Source organism: Equus przewalskii, chromosome 8, assembly GCF_037783145.1.
Source record: "Equus przewalskii isolate Varuska chromosome 8, EquPr2, whole genome shotgun sequence".
NCBI lineage: Eukaryota > Metazoa > Chordata > Mammalia > Perissodactyla > Equidae > Equus > Equus przewalskii.
The window spans coordinates 16984849-17000375 of record NC_091838.1 but is presented as its reverse complement, the minus strand read 5'-3'; the positions used below and the strand labels follow the sequence as shown (position 1 = coordinate 17000375).

The 15527-nt window shown below is 36.1% G+C and overlaps 1 protein-coding gene across 1 annotated transcript in view; it reads left to right on the top strand.

The window, feature by feature from the left end:
- C8H8orf34 (chromosome 8 C8orf34 homolog) overlaps positions 1–15527 on the top strand; it is a 370490-nt gene that overhangs the window by 127778 nt on the left and 227185 nt on the right. Inside the window, 1 exon segment of the mRNA XM_008518734.2 lies at positions 6572–6744. Within this exon segment, the coding sequence (XP_008516956.2) occupies positions 6572–6744 (173 nt within the window).

Sequence of the window (15527 nt, the reverse complement as noted above, 5' to 3'; positions counted from 1 at the left end):
GGCCAATATCTCTGACGAATATACATGCAAAAATTCTCAACAAAATACTAACAAACTGAATTCAACAGTAACTTAAAAGGGTCAGACATCATAATTGCAATCAAGTGAGTTTATCCCTGGGATGCAAGGATGATTCAACATATGCAAATCAATAAATGTGATGCATAACATTAATAGAATGAAAGATAAAAATCACATGATCATTTCAATAAGTGCAGAAAAAGCATTTGGCAGGGGTTAACATCCTTTAGTGATAAAAACTCTCAACAAATTGGGTATAAAATGAACATACCTCAACATAGTAAAGGCCATATATGACAAGCCCTCAGCTAACATCATACTCAGTTGTGAAAGGTTTAAAACTTTGGCTCTAAGATCAAGAACAAGGCTGGAGTACCCACTCTCATCATTCCTATTCAAAAAGTGCTGGAAGTCCTAGCCAGAGCAATTAGGCAAAAAAAGAAATAAAAGGAATCCAAACTGGACAGGAAGAAGTAAAATTGTCTCTGTCTGCAGATGACACAATCTTACATATAGAAAACCCTAAAGACACAACCAATAAACTGTTATGACTAATAAACAAATTCAGTAAGGTTTCAGGATACAAAATCAACATACAAAAATCACTTGCATATTTGTACACCAACACTGAACTATCTGAAAAAGAGGTAAAGAAAACAATTCCATTTACAAACAGCATCAAAAGCAATAAAATATGTAGGAATAAATTTAACCAAGGAGGTGAAAGGCCTGTACAGTTTCTTTGATGAAAGAAAGTTTGATGAATCACAATTCCATTGACATTTTTACAGGAATAGAAAAAAAACCCCTAAAATTTGTATGGAACCACAAAAGACCCCAAATAGCCAAAACAATCTTGAGAAAGAACAAAAAAGCTGGAGGCATCACATTTCTTGATTTCAGACTATATTACAAAACTCGAGTAATTAAAACAGTATGGTACTAGTTTGAAAACAGACACATAGACCAATGGAACAAAACCAAGAATCCAGAAACAAAACACACGTATTTGGATGACTAAAATCTGACAAGAAAACCAAGAATGCTCAATGGGGAAAGGATAGTCTCTTCAATAAATGGTATTGGGAAAACTGTGTATCCACATGTGAAAGAATGAAATTGGACCCTTATCTCACACCATATATAAAAATCAACTCGAAATGGATTAAGAACTTAAAGGTAAGACCCGAAACTGTAAAACTCCTAGAAGAATAAGTTCCTTGACATTTGGTCTTGACAATGATTTTTCTTTTGACACCCAAAGCATAAGGAACAAAAGCAAAACTAAGTGGGACAACATCAAACTAAAAAGCTTCCGCAGAGGAAAAAAATAAATCAACAAAATGAAAAGGCAACTTATGCAATGGGAGAAAATATTTGCAAATCATATATCTGATAAGGGGTTAAAATCCAAAATATATGAGAAACTCATACAATTCAATAGCAAAAAACAAAAACAGTCATCCCTTGGCATCTACAGGGAGTTGGTTCCAGGATCCCCCATTAAATGCCAAAAATTTGTGGATGCTCAAGTTTCTTTATTGGCCCTGTGTATCTGTAAGTTCTGCATCCATGGATTCAACCAACTGTGGATTTTAATCATAATACATGATCTGAGGTTGGTTGAAACCATAGGTGCAGAACCCACTGATACAGAGGGCCATCCGTAATCTGATTTTTAAAAATTGGGCAGAGGACTTGAATAGACATTTTTCCAAAGAAGGTATACAAAATAGCCAACAAGCACATGAAAATGTGCTCAACATCAGTAATCATCCGGGATCTATAAATCAAAATCACAGTGAGATATCACCTCACACCTGTTAGGATGATTATTATAAAAAAGACAATAAATAATAAGTGCCGGTGAGGATGGGGAGACAGGGGAACCCTTGTGCACTATTAGTGGGAATGTAAATTGGTACAACCACTATGGAAAACAACAGTGTGGAGGTTCTTAAAAAATTAAAAGTAAACCACCATGTGATCCAGCAATCCCACTTCTGGTTATATATTCAAAGGAAAGGAAATCACTATTTCAAAGGGATATCTGCACCTCCGTGTTCATTGCAGCATTTATTTACTACAGCCAAGATATGAAAACAACCTAAGTGCCTGTCAATGGATGAATCAATAAAGAAAATGTGATATGCCACACACACACACACACACACACACACACACACAAAATGGACTATTATTCAGCCATAAAAAAGAAAGAAATCCTACCATTTTTGACAGCATGACTGAACCTTGAGGGCATTATGTTAAGTGAAATAAGTTATACAGAGAAAGACAAATGCTGAATGACCTCACTTATATGTGGAATCTTAAAAAACCTAACTCAAGGAAACAGAAGAATGGTGGTTGTCAGGGGTGAGACATGGGGGAAATGGGTACAAGTGGCCAAAGGGTAGAAACTTCCAGTTATAAGATGAATAGATTCTGGGGATCTAACGCACATCATGGTGACTATAGTTAGCAATAATATATTGTATACTTGAAGGTTGCCAAGAGGGTAGATCTTAAAAGTTCTCATCACAAAAACCAAATGATAGTTATGTGAGATGATGGATATGTTAACTAAGCTTACTGTAGTAATCATTTGGTATAATCTGTGTATATGAAATCATCACACTGTACAACTTAAAACTTACAATGTTATATATCAATTATATCTCAAAAAAGCTGGGGGAAAAAAGAAAAAGAGCGAGTAGGAAAAGAGCTTTTAACTGTTTACATTACTTTCTTAAATCTGTAACTCGATTTCAATGTATGGATTAGTTTAAGAATGATTGTTATCAAGTTCAAACATTTAATGTAGTTTTGTGTCAAATTATACCTTTAATGTGTGATTTATGTGTTCTAAATCTTTCCTTTTGTGAACTGGCAGGATTAAAATAATTTACTCAAAAGCTTAAGTGTTTATAAGAAATGTTTCATTATTCCAAACTGATCATCACCTTGTAGACTTTCTTCTGAAATGGCTTAAAAATTTGTTCCTCAGTGTTGTTCATTGATCATTTATGTGATTTTTAGTTAGACATAGAGATACTTCATGATTCACATATGCACTGTTTTTCATTCTTTGAATTATTTTTAATTCAATAAGCATACTTTTTTTACTTATATTATGAAATCAGAATTGTGCTAGTTATTATGGAGGAAGCAAAGGAATTTAAGACAGGATCCCAGCCTTCCATGAACATCTCGTTTTATTAAGAAGAGAAAACATTCAAGCAACATGGAGAATAATCAGGTGCTGTGCTGATAGCCACTGGTCAGAGCAGTTGAACTGATTGGGGGCAGTTGAACTGTAAGGTAACTACTTAGATAGGTTGGCCTCCTGCTGATTGGAAATACTAAGCAAATCTGTGACCTTTGGGAGAAGTTTTGACTGGAAATACTTTTCTTCTTAGATTTATGCGTACTTGCTTAAGAACCTCAACATCTAGGGACTTCTAGCCTTAGGAGGGCAAAGGAATATGTATTATACATTTCTAAGGAATAATTAGAATTTACATTGTTTAGCACTGAAATTTTAAACCATTTGTTTACCCATGTACTTAAGATATTTTAAAAAACTTGTTGTATTCAATGTGCGTTTTTAACATTTCGTTTGCTGTGTACTGATGTTTGTGGTGTGTTGTATGTAGTTTAAGAACTGCTCTTTTGGGGCTGGCCCTGTGGCCGAGTGGTAAAGTTCGTGAGCTCTGCTGCAGGTGGCCCAGTGTTTCGTTGGTTCGAATCCTGGGTGCGGACATGGCACTGCTCATCAAGCCACACTGAGGCAGCGTCCCACATGCCACAACTAGAAGGACCCACAAGGAAGAATATACAACTATGTACTGGGGGGCTTTGGGGAGAAAAAGGAAAAAAAGAAAAGAAAAAAAAGAACTGCTCTTTTCACTGAAATCCTTTCATAAAGATTTATGGGAAGATGTTTATTTAGCTTAATTGATGTAAGTAATACATTTAAAGAAAAGTCTGCTGTTTTAATATACTACAAGTAAATAAACTATATTCAAGACTTTTAAGAGATTTAACATGTTTAGTAGAGGTGGATATAAAAAGATCTTTGTGCATTCCAAAAAATAAAAAGAGGAGAATCCCGTGTTTCCACCTGTAAAATACTCACTTTTGACTCCTCTGACCCTGTTTGTAGGTCTTTGTATTGCTTTGTTCATCAGCTATGTCTCACTAAATCTCTCCTGCCAGCAGGAGTTAAACGGGCTGCATATCAAACCATTTATCCTTCTCTCTGTGCTCTGCTTTCCAACAGCAGTGGCACCTATCATTTTATTCAATTTCCCAGTAAGGAGCCAGGGAATTATTTCTGATTCTCAGAAGTTCTCAACTTCTTGATCATACTCAACTCTAAATCCTATTTCACTTTTGTCATTTACAGTGCCTGACTCCACTCATTTCTGCTGTTAGAATGGTCAGTTTCTTTGTCCCAGTTTTACTGAGCCTATAGCAAGACAAATCTCTAAGCCCAACTCTGCCCCATTGTGTAAATGAGATTAATAACACTGAGTTAATTATTCAACCTCTTTAATGTACTATCTGTAAAATAAAACTTTATAGGATGGAAACCTGCCCCGTCAATTCCCTGTTCTATTATTCTGCCTATCTTGACAACCAAGTATCTGTTCTTACCTAACCCGCCCATTCCTGCAGTTCTGTACCATTTTTTCCCAGATATATCACATACGTAGAAGTGGTTTGGACACAGTCCACATCCTTCACTAATGGTACCTAGCACATGTACAGAATTCTGTAGTTTAACTGTGCCCCTACTAATTCAGTTGATACAATAGGTTTTGTAATTTCCGTCATTACCTCTTTCTAGTTGGAGAAAATGAAATTCAGAGAATTTGTAACATTTCAGTCACACAGGCCAAAACTGATTCTGTAACCAAATGTGTTTATAGATTTTTTTTTCTAAAACATGTGTTTGCCTCAGTCTGCTTTTAAAAGCAAGTATAGGTTTAAAATTTAACAATATTGCAGATAATTTTAATTCTTGTACCTCAAGTGATATTAAATTGTGGCAGATGAATATGCCTTTCCGGTAATTTCAAAACATTAATTTTATTGCATGATTTCACAGCTGAAAGCCATTATAGTGCTTTGATTTCCTGACTCTGAGAACATAAATACAGAAGGAATTCAGATCAGTTGCATAAGTTATGCAAACATTGTTACTAAAACATATCTGCTACATTTTCATATGGGCTGGGGAATCAATGTTAAGATATCCAACTACTTTCTGTCTCTTGTTATCACTTGGATAAATGTTCATCAAATATGTCCTAGTCACATTTCACATGTTCCTTTTGGTGTGTATTTATATACTAATTAATATTACATTGTATATGTGGTAATACTGTATTTGTATTGTATATGTATTTGTATAATATTTTTGGGAATTGTGAAGACTCAGAAGACCAGTTCTGAATTTTTAAGGAATTATCTAAGACTCTCATAATACTAAAAATTTAGCTAAACATAATTTAAGCAAACTCTGTGTTTCTCAGATCAAGATATTTTAAAAATATATTTTTGATCATTATAAGGCAACTACATATTTATCACAGAATATTGAAAAGACATAGAAATTCCGAAAGAAGAAATTAAAATGATCTGTAGTCCCTCCATTCAGATAATACTATTAAATTTTGATTTTACAATTGTTTTCCCCAACAAATCAAGCAGTATCTGGCACATAGTAGGTCTTAGTAAATATAAGAGAATGAATAAACGAATTGATTAATGTATGAATGATGGATATACGCCCATATGAATTTTAAACAAAAATTAGGTTATATAACAGATATGGCTTTTTAACCTGCCTTTTTTCCACTCACCAAGCCAAGATACCCTTAGCAATTACATGTATTCAGTATTCTCATATGTTTTAAATTATTAAATGATTTAAATATTTAAAATATTTTAAGAGCTGCATCATATCCAAGACTATGAAAAGAGATCACTTTAACCTTTTTTGAATTAGCATAGCATACCTGTCATTTGATGTTGCCCTGCTTCGAACCTCTACTGGATCCGTAAAAGTCCAAAATGCTTCACAAGTGGAGGCAATGCACCCTTCCAGCCCTGTCTCTTCCTCTTGTCTTTGTTTCCTGACCCCACGTCAGTTACCTCCTGAGAAGTTATTTACCATTTTCTGGCGACCCAAGCTGTTTCACTCCCTGGGCCTCACAACCCGCTTTTTGTTCCGTTGCAAATGCTCATCCCCTGCCTCCTTCCTGAGAGCACACATGCATCCTTCCAGATCCAAATCGAAGATTTCCCTCCTGGATCCTTTATCGCAGTGACCGTCAGCCATCACTGCAACTCACATAGAGTAAGTCACCTAAGAAAGATGGAGAGAACTGAAATTTTAAGTCAGAAAATTTCAAATTTTAAGAAAGAAAAAAAGCTCATTTTGATTTGAGGAAGGAGTTTAAACTCTAGATAAAATTACTTCCCGGTTGTCCTATTAATACAAGTAAGAATCTAAGGCAGCACGTTCTTCTCTCCTCTTTAGGAAACAGTGGCATTTAATTCTTCGCTTCTGAGACCCCGAGTGATTGGAGAGTGGATTGGTCGGGAAGAGAATGATGCTGATCCACTGGCCGCTGAAATGCTACAGCCCCCAGTTCCAAGAAGTAAAAATGAACAATGGGAAAGTGAGGAGAGCAGCTGTAGCCCTGCGGGAAGGTGAGAGGAGATGGCCTCTGAAACTCTGAATATTGTTTGCTATTAAAGGGGAAATAAACCCAAGGGCATGATTTTGATGAAATAACTCTTAGCAATTTTATATAGAAAATTACCTTGGACTCCACATATGATAAAAACTAATTTCTCTGTTTTCAAATTAGAATGTTATTAGATTTGCTTTTAGATTTTGGTTTTGATTTTTTCTTTACATCTAAGATTATTTTTGCTGCTAAAACCAAATATAGAAATAACTTAAAAGACAAAATCTGTGAGTCAAGACCTACTATAATAATGAGCAGAATGGTTGACTGTTAAGAATTGGAGAGAGAGACCTTCTGACATACCAGAGAGATGTAGTTAGTCAACAGGGAAAAGAGGACTAGTAAATGTGTACTAGATTATACGAGTTAATGTGGAATATAAAGAAAGGGAAAGCTTGATTTAGAACCATTTAAGTTTAGAGTTGATAATTAGGGATGAATATAATTATTTATATATTTTTTTTAATTTTTGAAACTTATGATTTGTGGTTATGAAAGTCCATATTTCATTTTGCTCAGGGCCTGATGCTCAAAATGGTGGTGGGAGATTTGCCTTAACTTTCCATATGGAAGTAGGGTCATTTTGAAATGTCCAAATCATATTCATTAGAAGTATATTCAGAATAAGCATTTTTTGTAATACCAGTTGCAATGAGTAAAACTCAAAACAAAAATGAAAACTTCTACAAGGAAGTTGGAGTGAAAAAAACATTCTGTGAGGCATGGCTTACATGAGATTGAGGAAATGGATTTAAATTCTCGTGAATTGAAATGTGACAGGAGCTAAAACTTTCTGTGAGTGTTACTGGCTGACCTCCACGGAAGAGTTCATCCTATGCATAGCATAGCCACAGTAACTTTGTATTTTCTATGTTAAATTTAGCAGCAAGCAATAACTATTCTTTCTCAAGGAGAAAATTGTATTTTCACAATGTAATAGCTTTCAGGGGTTTTTTTACTTTGACTTATCACTTGGCTGGAGAGAAGGAAATTTAGAATACTCATTAATGTGCTTCAGGCATATAGAAAATTGATTCTATTTCTATGAGAAATAACTTTTAAATTATTTAAATAGTTGAAGTGTCCTGTATAAGGAGAAGAAAACCATTTTTAAAAATCCATTTACCTTCTTTTGTGAAATGCCAGATCAATTTCACCTGTCAATGAGGGTAATTTTATTTTTAATACCAGACTTATGAGACCCACTAGACCTTTATTTTTATTCATTGCTAGATCTTTAGTTCTTAAATGTAAAATAGGGAAATGTCGACTTTCATTTTGCTTTCATTTAGTCATAGTAATAATCAGGGCTATTTATGGCAAATGTTAGTGCTTCTGTTTTCTTCCTGGCCATTACTCCCTCTTGAGCTCTTCTTCCCTCCTGAATACCCAATAAAGGGAATCTCTCCTGCAATCCTAGTCAAATGCCTTACCCAGAAAACTCAACCCATGAAGATCTCTCTCAAATATTTATTTTGAAAAGTTGTTTTCGGTTTTATTTTTCTTTATCTTTAAATTATGAGTTGGGATGTTACCTAGGAAATGAAGAAAGTGGTGAAATCCTGCCCAGATGCCCCATTAGAGCAGAAAGAATGCATGCATGTCTGAATTAAATTTAAAGAATAGCAATAAACTGTGGGTTAGAAACTCTCTCTCTCCCATCTTCTAATACAAAACAGGATTTTGGAATTTTATCTCAGGAACTGATACAGCATTAGGTGTGATTTGGATGAATAAGAACGGATTGGGGGGAAATTTTTTAATGACTCTAGAGTCAGTAACTAGAATATAAGCTTTTGCCTTTAAAGAGTAATGAACTTGTACTATAACTTAACAGTCTTGGATGTTAACCGACTAAATGATATTTTAGACTCTTGAAAGAGAAGACTTAATTTTCAAAAGATGACTTCTTCCATTTTTCTCGCTCCCATGGGTGTGTTGTCATTGTCAGTAGACATCTGTTATGTGACTAAAGGAGGCAAGAGGAGGCAGTGAGTAGATCTCTGCTAAATAAAGCTTATTTATAGGCAGGATTGTTTATAGTCTATCTTAACTTTTTCCCCCTTTTCCTATCACAGTTTTTCCTATCTTTAATTGCTCAAATTTTACTTGAATGGCTGTTACTACAACATTCCATCTTTAGTACATAGCCAACTTCCCCTTTCATTGAGAATAACACATGGTAGACTGGATTTTCACCATTAGATTAGAGAGGATTAAGTAAATGGCACAGTAAACCTTGAGACTCTTATGGGTAGAAATTTGCCGATGATTTTCTCCTGGAAAAATTTTTAAAAATATATTTAAAGCAATTTATTTTTAATACTTTTAAGGAAAAAATTATGTAAGAAACTTCTAAGAATAAATGTAGGTTCCTGATGTATCATTCGAATTAAACATCATGGTGTAACTAGGACTATAATCCTCACAATTCCCTGTTATTTGCCACCTTTGCTGGAACCTTTTTTCTTTAATAGTATACCATACTTGAACTTTCCTCCCATGATCCTGCACATACAACAATGTATGAAGAGGATTAACAACTTTAGTACACATAGCTGTCACCTTCAGGGTTAAATGCTAGTTAAATAAAGGCAATTATGAAAACAATATGGAGAAACTAATAGAGTAAGACAAGGGCTACTAACATGGAGTCCATGACCCCTACATGGTCTCTGGATGGCCCCAAGAGATTTGTGAGTCTCCTGAAATTGTGTGCAAAATGTTCTGTGTATGTGCTTGTGGACGTTTTCCTGCCACATCTTTCTTAGATCCTCCAAGAGGTTATAGATTAAGAGAGTTTAAACAAGAAATGAAAGCATCTTAGCAAGAAAAAAAAAAGGGATTCATAAAAGAGAGAGGTGAATGTGTTGGAGAATGATTATAAGGCTTCCTGCGATTGTCAGATACTACCAACTGGCATCAATTTCTATGGCTTGTCTAGCCATTTAGTGGGAAAGCATATGTGTTCATTGCACATTTAGAGTTATTAAAAATAATCACACATTGATAATATAAATGTAAACAAAAATTGAGGTTAATAAACCTATATAGTTCTATTTTAAGACATCTTAATTAGACTTTGCAACAGCTGGGTAATACATTTCCTAAAATTACTTGCTAAATCATAATGTGAATTTGTAAATAGGCTCATCAAGCCCTGAAAGCCTAATGAAGCTCCTCTAAGCTGAACCACTTTATTAAAACAAGAATAATATCATAAATATTATAGACCTGATGAACTGGCTTTATATGTTAAGTGGGCATTGTTATTAGATGATAAATGTGCCCTAAAATGAATAGAAAATCTTACAACTTAGAAATATCTGTTAAATTTTAAAATAAAAGCTATTTAAATAAAAACATTAAGTGTTCCTTTTCATTAAAACTTATAATTACTTCTAATGCATCTGGTAACAAAGCCTGGAAATGTTCCCCTCTTCTTAAAACTCTGTCTATTGGTAATAAGAGACAAACAATAAACAAGTAAATATGCAAATATATGCCATAAATTCAAGTCGTGATAAGTGATATGATGGGAAATAAACCAGAGGAAGAAGGAAGAAAATGGATGAAGGGCACTCTTACTTAAGAAGTCGAAGAACAAAGAAATAACCTTAATATTGTCAGATTTTGGCTATTGTGGACATGGTAGAAAGTATATAACACATATGGCAGAGACTAAATCAAACTAGTCATTTAGGATTATTCTAACATGCAAGTTTTATGCATAAAGAATGTTGATTAATCAAAAATGAATCTGTGAAAGGAATCAACGAACAGAAGCCTTAAAAATATCTAAAGCATACAAAAAGTATACCTTATCACTCATAATTTATCTTTAAAGCCAAAAAAATATGTAACTAAATCAAACATTTATTTCCTAATGTTCATGAGGTCATTTTGATATGTTCACAATTTTTTTCTTCTCTTTTATTTAGGAATTCATTCATTTATTTATTTCAGAAATACATATTATAATTCAAATAATTATGTTATGAAACATATTACCAGTCATGGGACTCATAGACTCATAGATGGAATCTTACTAGACAGACAACATTTTGGACTTAATGAGGTCCAGGTCTCGTAGCCCAGCAGTATCTTTATGACTAAACCATGAATTTTAATGAGACTAAAGAAAACGCTTGCTTCAACCTTCACGAAATGGTCTTGGTCATTGTTGGCTGACGAACAGGAGTTATGCGTTTCTAATCTGCCATTGGCTCCTCATCTTCCACATTCTGTTCTACGTGTTTTCCCTTCTTCTATTTCACTACCAGTCTTTCTGTTTCCCTGGATTTTCATCTCTCTCAGGTTGAAAGACTCATATACATCGGCTTAAATTAATTTTTATTTTACTTAGTCTAAAAAAAAGTTCAAAAAGAACAAGTGAATTTATTAAATATTTATTGAGCATCAACAGAAGATAATGTGCTAGGTACTAGGTGAGACTAATATGGAAAAAAACTTCTTGGATTCAAAGTACTTGCTTTAAAGTGAGGAGCATGACAAGGAAACGTCTTATTTCTATGGCTCAGTGCTCACAATGCCTGGTTTATAAGCAAACGCTTAATAAATGTCTGCTAAATTAATTATAACAATATCACATTTAGACATGTAAAAAAAAGACAGAGCTCTTATGCATAAATCAAAATGCAACAATTAAGTGTAAACTTTTTATGATCTCTTCAATCACCTGGGCCTTAATGCTTGGAGAACTCTTTGATTTCTGACTGGCGTCAAGAGAAAGGGCATAGATTCTGTCTACTAGGCTGTGACGGGGAATCGAACAAGCTTAGGAGATAGGTCAAGAGGGGAATCATCCAGTGTTCCACCAAAGAGAGCACCTGGGGTCGGATAAAACTTGCCAACCTGTGTTTAGAAACAGAGTGTGAAACAAAATGGAGCAAGGTTAGACACCGGGGAAGAGTGGGGTCAGGAGGGAGAGAGCAAAGGATGATTACAATTCAGGCTATCCAAAGGGAGGAGAGGGCTCCACTTGGAGAGGCAGGCCCATTGCCGGAGGTGGGGTGGTTTGGCCATTTTAAACTGTCCCTTTCCATCTGATCCTGGTTTAGAACTTACCCTTTTAAATCAAAGTGAAATGGAGTCCTAGGGTGTATTAACACTGCTCTGAAATGTTAACAGCTATTCTTTTTCATAAGGCCTCTTTTTGATTCCCTTTCTATGTGGGATGTGGGATGTTACTGCTCAAGAAAAGACATGTTAAATATCTAGGATGCTTCCCATTGTGTTGTTTGAACACATAACCATATTAATTACCACTTAGTGACTGCTGTATGTACTTTACATATCTTAACCCATTTGCTCCTCATGAAAACATTATTATTATCCTTATTTTAGGAATAAGGAAACTAAGTCCCAGAGTGGTTACATCTCTGGGCTTAGATTGGATAGCTAGTAAGTGGCGGAACCAGGCTCTCTCGCGCCAAATTCTGTGTGCTTAAATGCTTTGCTGTGCAGTCTTTCTTCAGGGAGGAATTCTAAGAATCCCATTGTCATTAAGATTTACATTCAAAATCTGGATAAGAGGGAGTCCAGAACCCTAGTGCTCTTAGAAAGACCTCAAACCCCCCTCTCCCCATCTCACTCACTGCTTGTCTGCATTAAGATCCCTTTTTTCCTGTAGCAGGGTGCTATTTTCTTGTCTGATGGTGCAATTTTCACTTCTGCAGTCCACTGGCTGTGGGGCTGAAGAAGACAGAGGTGTACCTTGCATCTCCCTTCTCCCTAAAAAAATCCCCAGTTCTAAATCTTGCATTTTCACACCGTGGTAATCTTCCACCTCTCCTTGTAGCAGTAATTTCCCAGTTCCCAGGTCACTCCTCTTTCTCTGAATCTGCAAGCTTCTGGCTTGCTCTCACTTTCCCCAACACCCTTCCTGTCTTAGTGAAATCTGTATAAACATTGGTGATTCTTCCCCAGAGCTAGCCTCTCCTTCTTTTATGTACCCTTTACCACTCATCTTGAATTCCATCCTACCTCAGCCACTCATTCCCTCTGTCATATGCTAGGCTTTCTCATTAGCGTTAACTGCAAATCCGTAATGTCAGTTTCAGGTACTTCCCTCCCTGACTACCACCTCCCATCTTTCTAGGTCATTTCTTCTGGTACCCAACTTTAACTGGGACCCAAAATACACTGGTTCTCCCAAATTTTCCTTGCCCCCATTCACCTTGTTCCTCATTTTTCTCTTTATCCAGCTTTTATCCTTGGCCCATCATTGGAATCTATCCTTCTCTTTTCCTTAGTTTTCCTCTCCTGGTAAAACTCTACCCTCTTTAAATTCATCTCTTTGCCTGTTCTCTGGATGAACCAGCACAGGCTGGGGAAGAACACAAGGCCATGCTGGTCGATGTCCCTGAATTCATGACCACCAAACTCCAGGAGGTCATTGGTACTGCCCAAAGATACTACTGCATTTGCCTGGTCCATTCATATGTCCACTCTCCTCAATGATGATTTCATGCCTCTTCCTGTCTCCTCAAACCTCAAACACTTCTCCCCTATCTTTATTCTCAACTGATAACCCTTTCAGAAATGTAAAATGTCATTGTCATGCTGGAAAACAGTTTGGGAGTTTCATATAAAGCTAAACATGCAGCTACCATATGACTCAGGAATTGCATTCTTGGGCATTTATCTCAGAGAAATGGAAACTTATGTTCACACAAAAACATACACATGAATGTTCATAGCAGCTCTATCATAATAGCTGAAAAACTTACAACAGTCCAGGTGTCCTTCAACGTGTGAATGGTTGTATAAACTGAAGTATATTCATACCGTGGAATACTACACAGCACAGAAAAGGAATGGACTATTGATACATGCAACAGCATGAATGAATCTCCATGGAATTATACTGCGTGAAAAAAGCCAATCTTAAAAGGTTACATGCTGTGTGATTCCATTTATATAACATTCTTGAAGTGAAAAAATTATAGGAATGGAGAACAGACTAGTGGTTACCAGGCATTAGGGATGGAGAAAGGAGGGCTATAGAAGAAAGTTGTAAGTGGTTAGAAAAGGGCAATTCGAGGGACCTTGTGGTGCTTGACCTGGTCTTTACCTTGACTGTGGTAGTGGATACATAATATACAAACCTACACAAGTGCTGCAATTGTCTAGAACTAAATACACACCACCAGCATACACACACAAATGAGTACAATTAAAATGGGAAGTCTGAATAAGATTGGGGAATTGTATCCTTGTCAATATCCCAGTTGTGATATTGTACTACAGTTTTATAAGATGTTACCACTGACAGAAACTATATAAAGGGTGCACAGGATCTCTCTGTATCATATCCTACAACTGCATGTAAATCTATAATTATTTCAAAGCATCAAAAAAATTTCAATTAAAAACAAAAGTAATCTGTCGGAAAATACCTTGAGATTTTTGACAGTCCTTCTCCCCAACAGTCTTTCAACAAAGGGTGTTAGCACCCGTCCCATTGATGACCTTTGCCTGAACAGTTGCTATATTGGTAGTTGCAAAATGGTGATATTCTGAGTCTATCATTCCTTCTACATTTATTAACTAGCATTTAGACTTTTTTCCACCCCACTTTCCCCTGATCTTCTCTATCATAATCCACCCTAACTTTGAGGTGAACAGTGAGGTGGAGCTGTTGACCTTTGTTCACTGGTGACATACAATGTCATTTTGCCCTTTCTAACCTCCTCTTAGACAGTGTTGAGCCTGGTACTTCATTAAGAAAGCTCGAAATGTTCTGATCTGTGCTGTGAACTTCATCTGGTTCTTTTTTTACCAAGCCTCCTCTGCGTTTTGGCCTCGTGGGGGTGGGGACAATACATGTAACCTCCTCTCTTGCTCATGAACCTTCTCCTCTGGGCCTTCCCTCTGAGTACCTTTAGAAGAGGTTCTCTATCCATCCTGCCTGAGAGAGACTTCCTCTATATATCATGACTTTTTCCTTCATGAGGTGACATTTGCCATTTCCTTCCTTGGGGCAATAAGATGGAAAGAAACTGAATTATAGGAAGAACTTGGGGACAATTTTTAGAACTATATATGGTTGCCACATGGACTTGGCCAGTATTGGCTAAGTTGTCCAGTCAGACACTGTCTTGGGAAGTTAGGAGAGAGACCAATGAAGGACTGAGAATTTACCCAAAGGAGGCTGGCTTTATCACCATGAAACCTCTCCAAATGTACAAAGACTCTTTTTAGACTGGAAGAAACTGAGAGACATTTACTTGCCAATTCTGGTTCCATCTCTCCTCCTACCCACTCCTACCCTCAGAGCTAAGCAGCATGATAGGACCAGTGAGGAAAGTTATTTCAATTATAGAAATTAAAGTTTTCGTGCACTCTGCTTCAGCAGCCCAGGGTCTGCAGGTTTGGATCCAGGCACAGACCTATGCAGCACCTATTCACTGCTGATCATGCCATGCTGTGGTGGCGTCCCACATACAAAATAGGGGAAGACTGGCACAGATGTTAGCTCAAGGCCAATCTTCCTCACTAAATAAATAAATAAATAAATAAAATCTTATTATATTATGTTAAAATAGTTATCCTGTTACATGTGTTTTGCTTGGCATGCATATGTTTTGTAAATCAGGGAATTTCATACAATAATCTGGACTTTCTACCTCCTCTTTAAAAAAAAAATCAGGAAATCCATGAACAGTGGGCTTTAATTCCCACCTGGCAACAATTGGAAGGAGGTGATTTGTATCTACC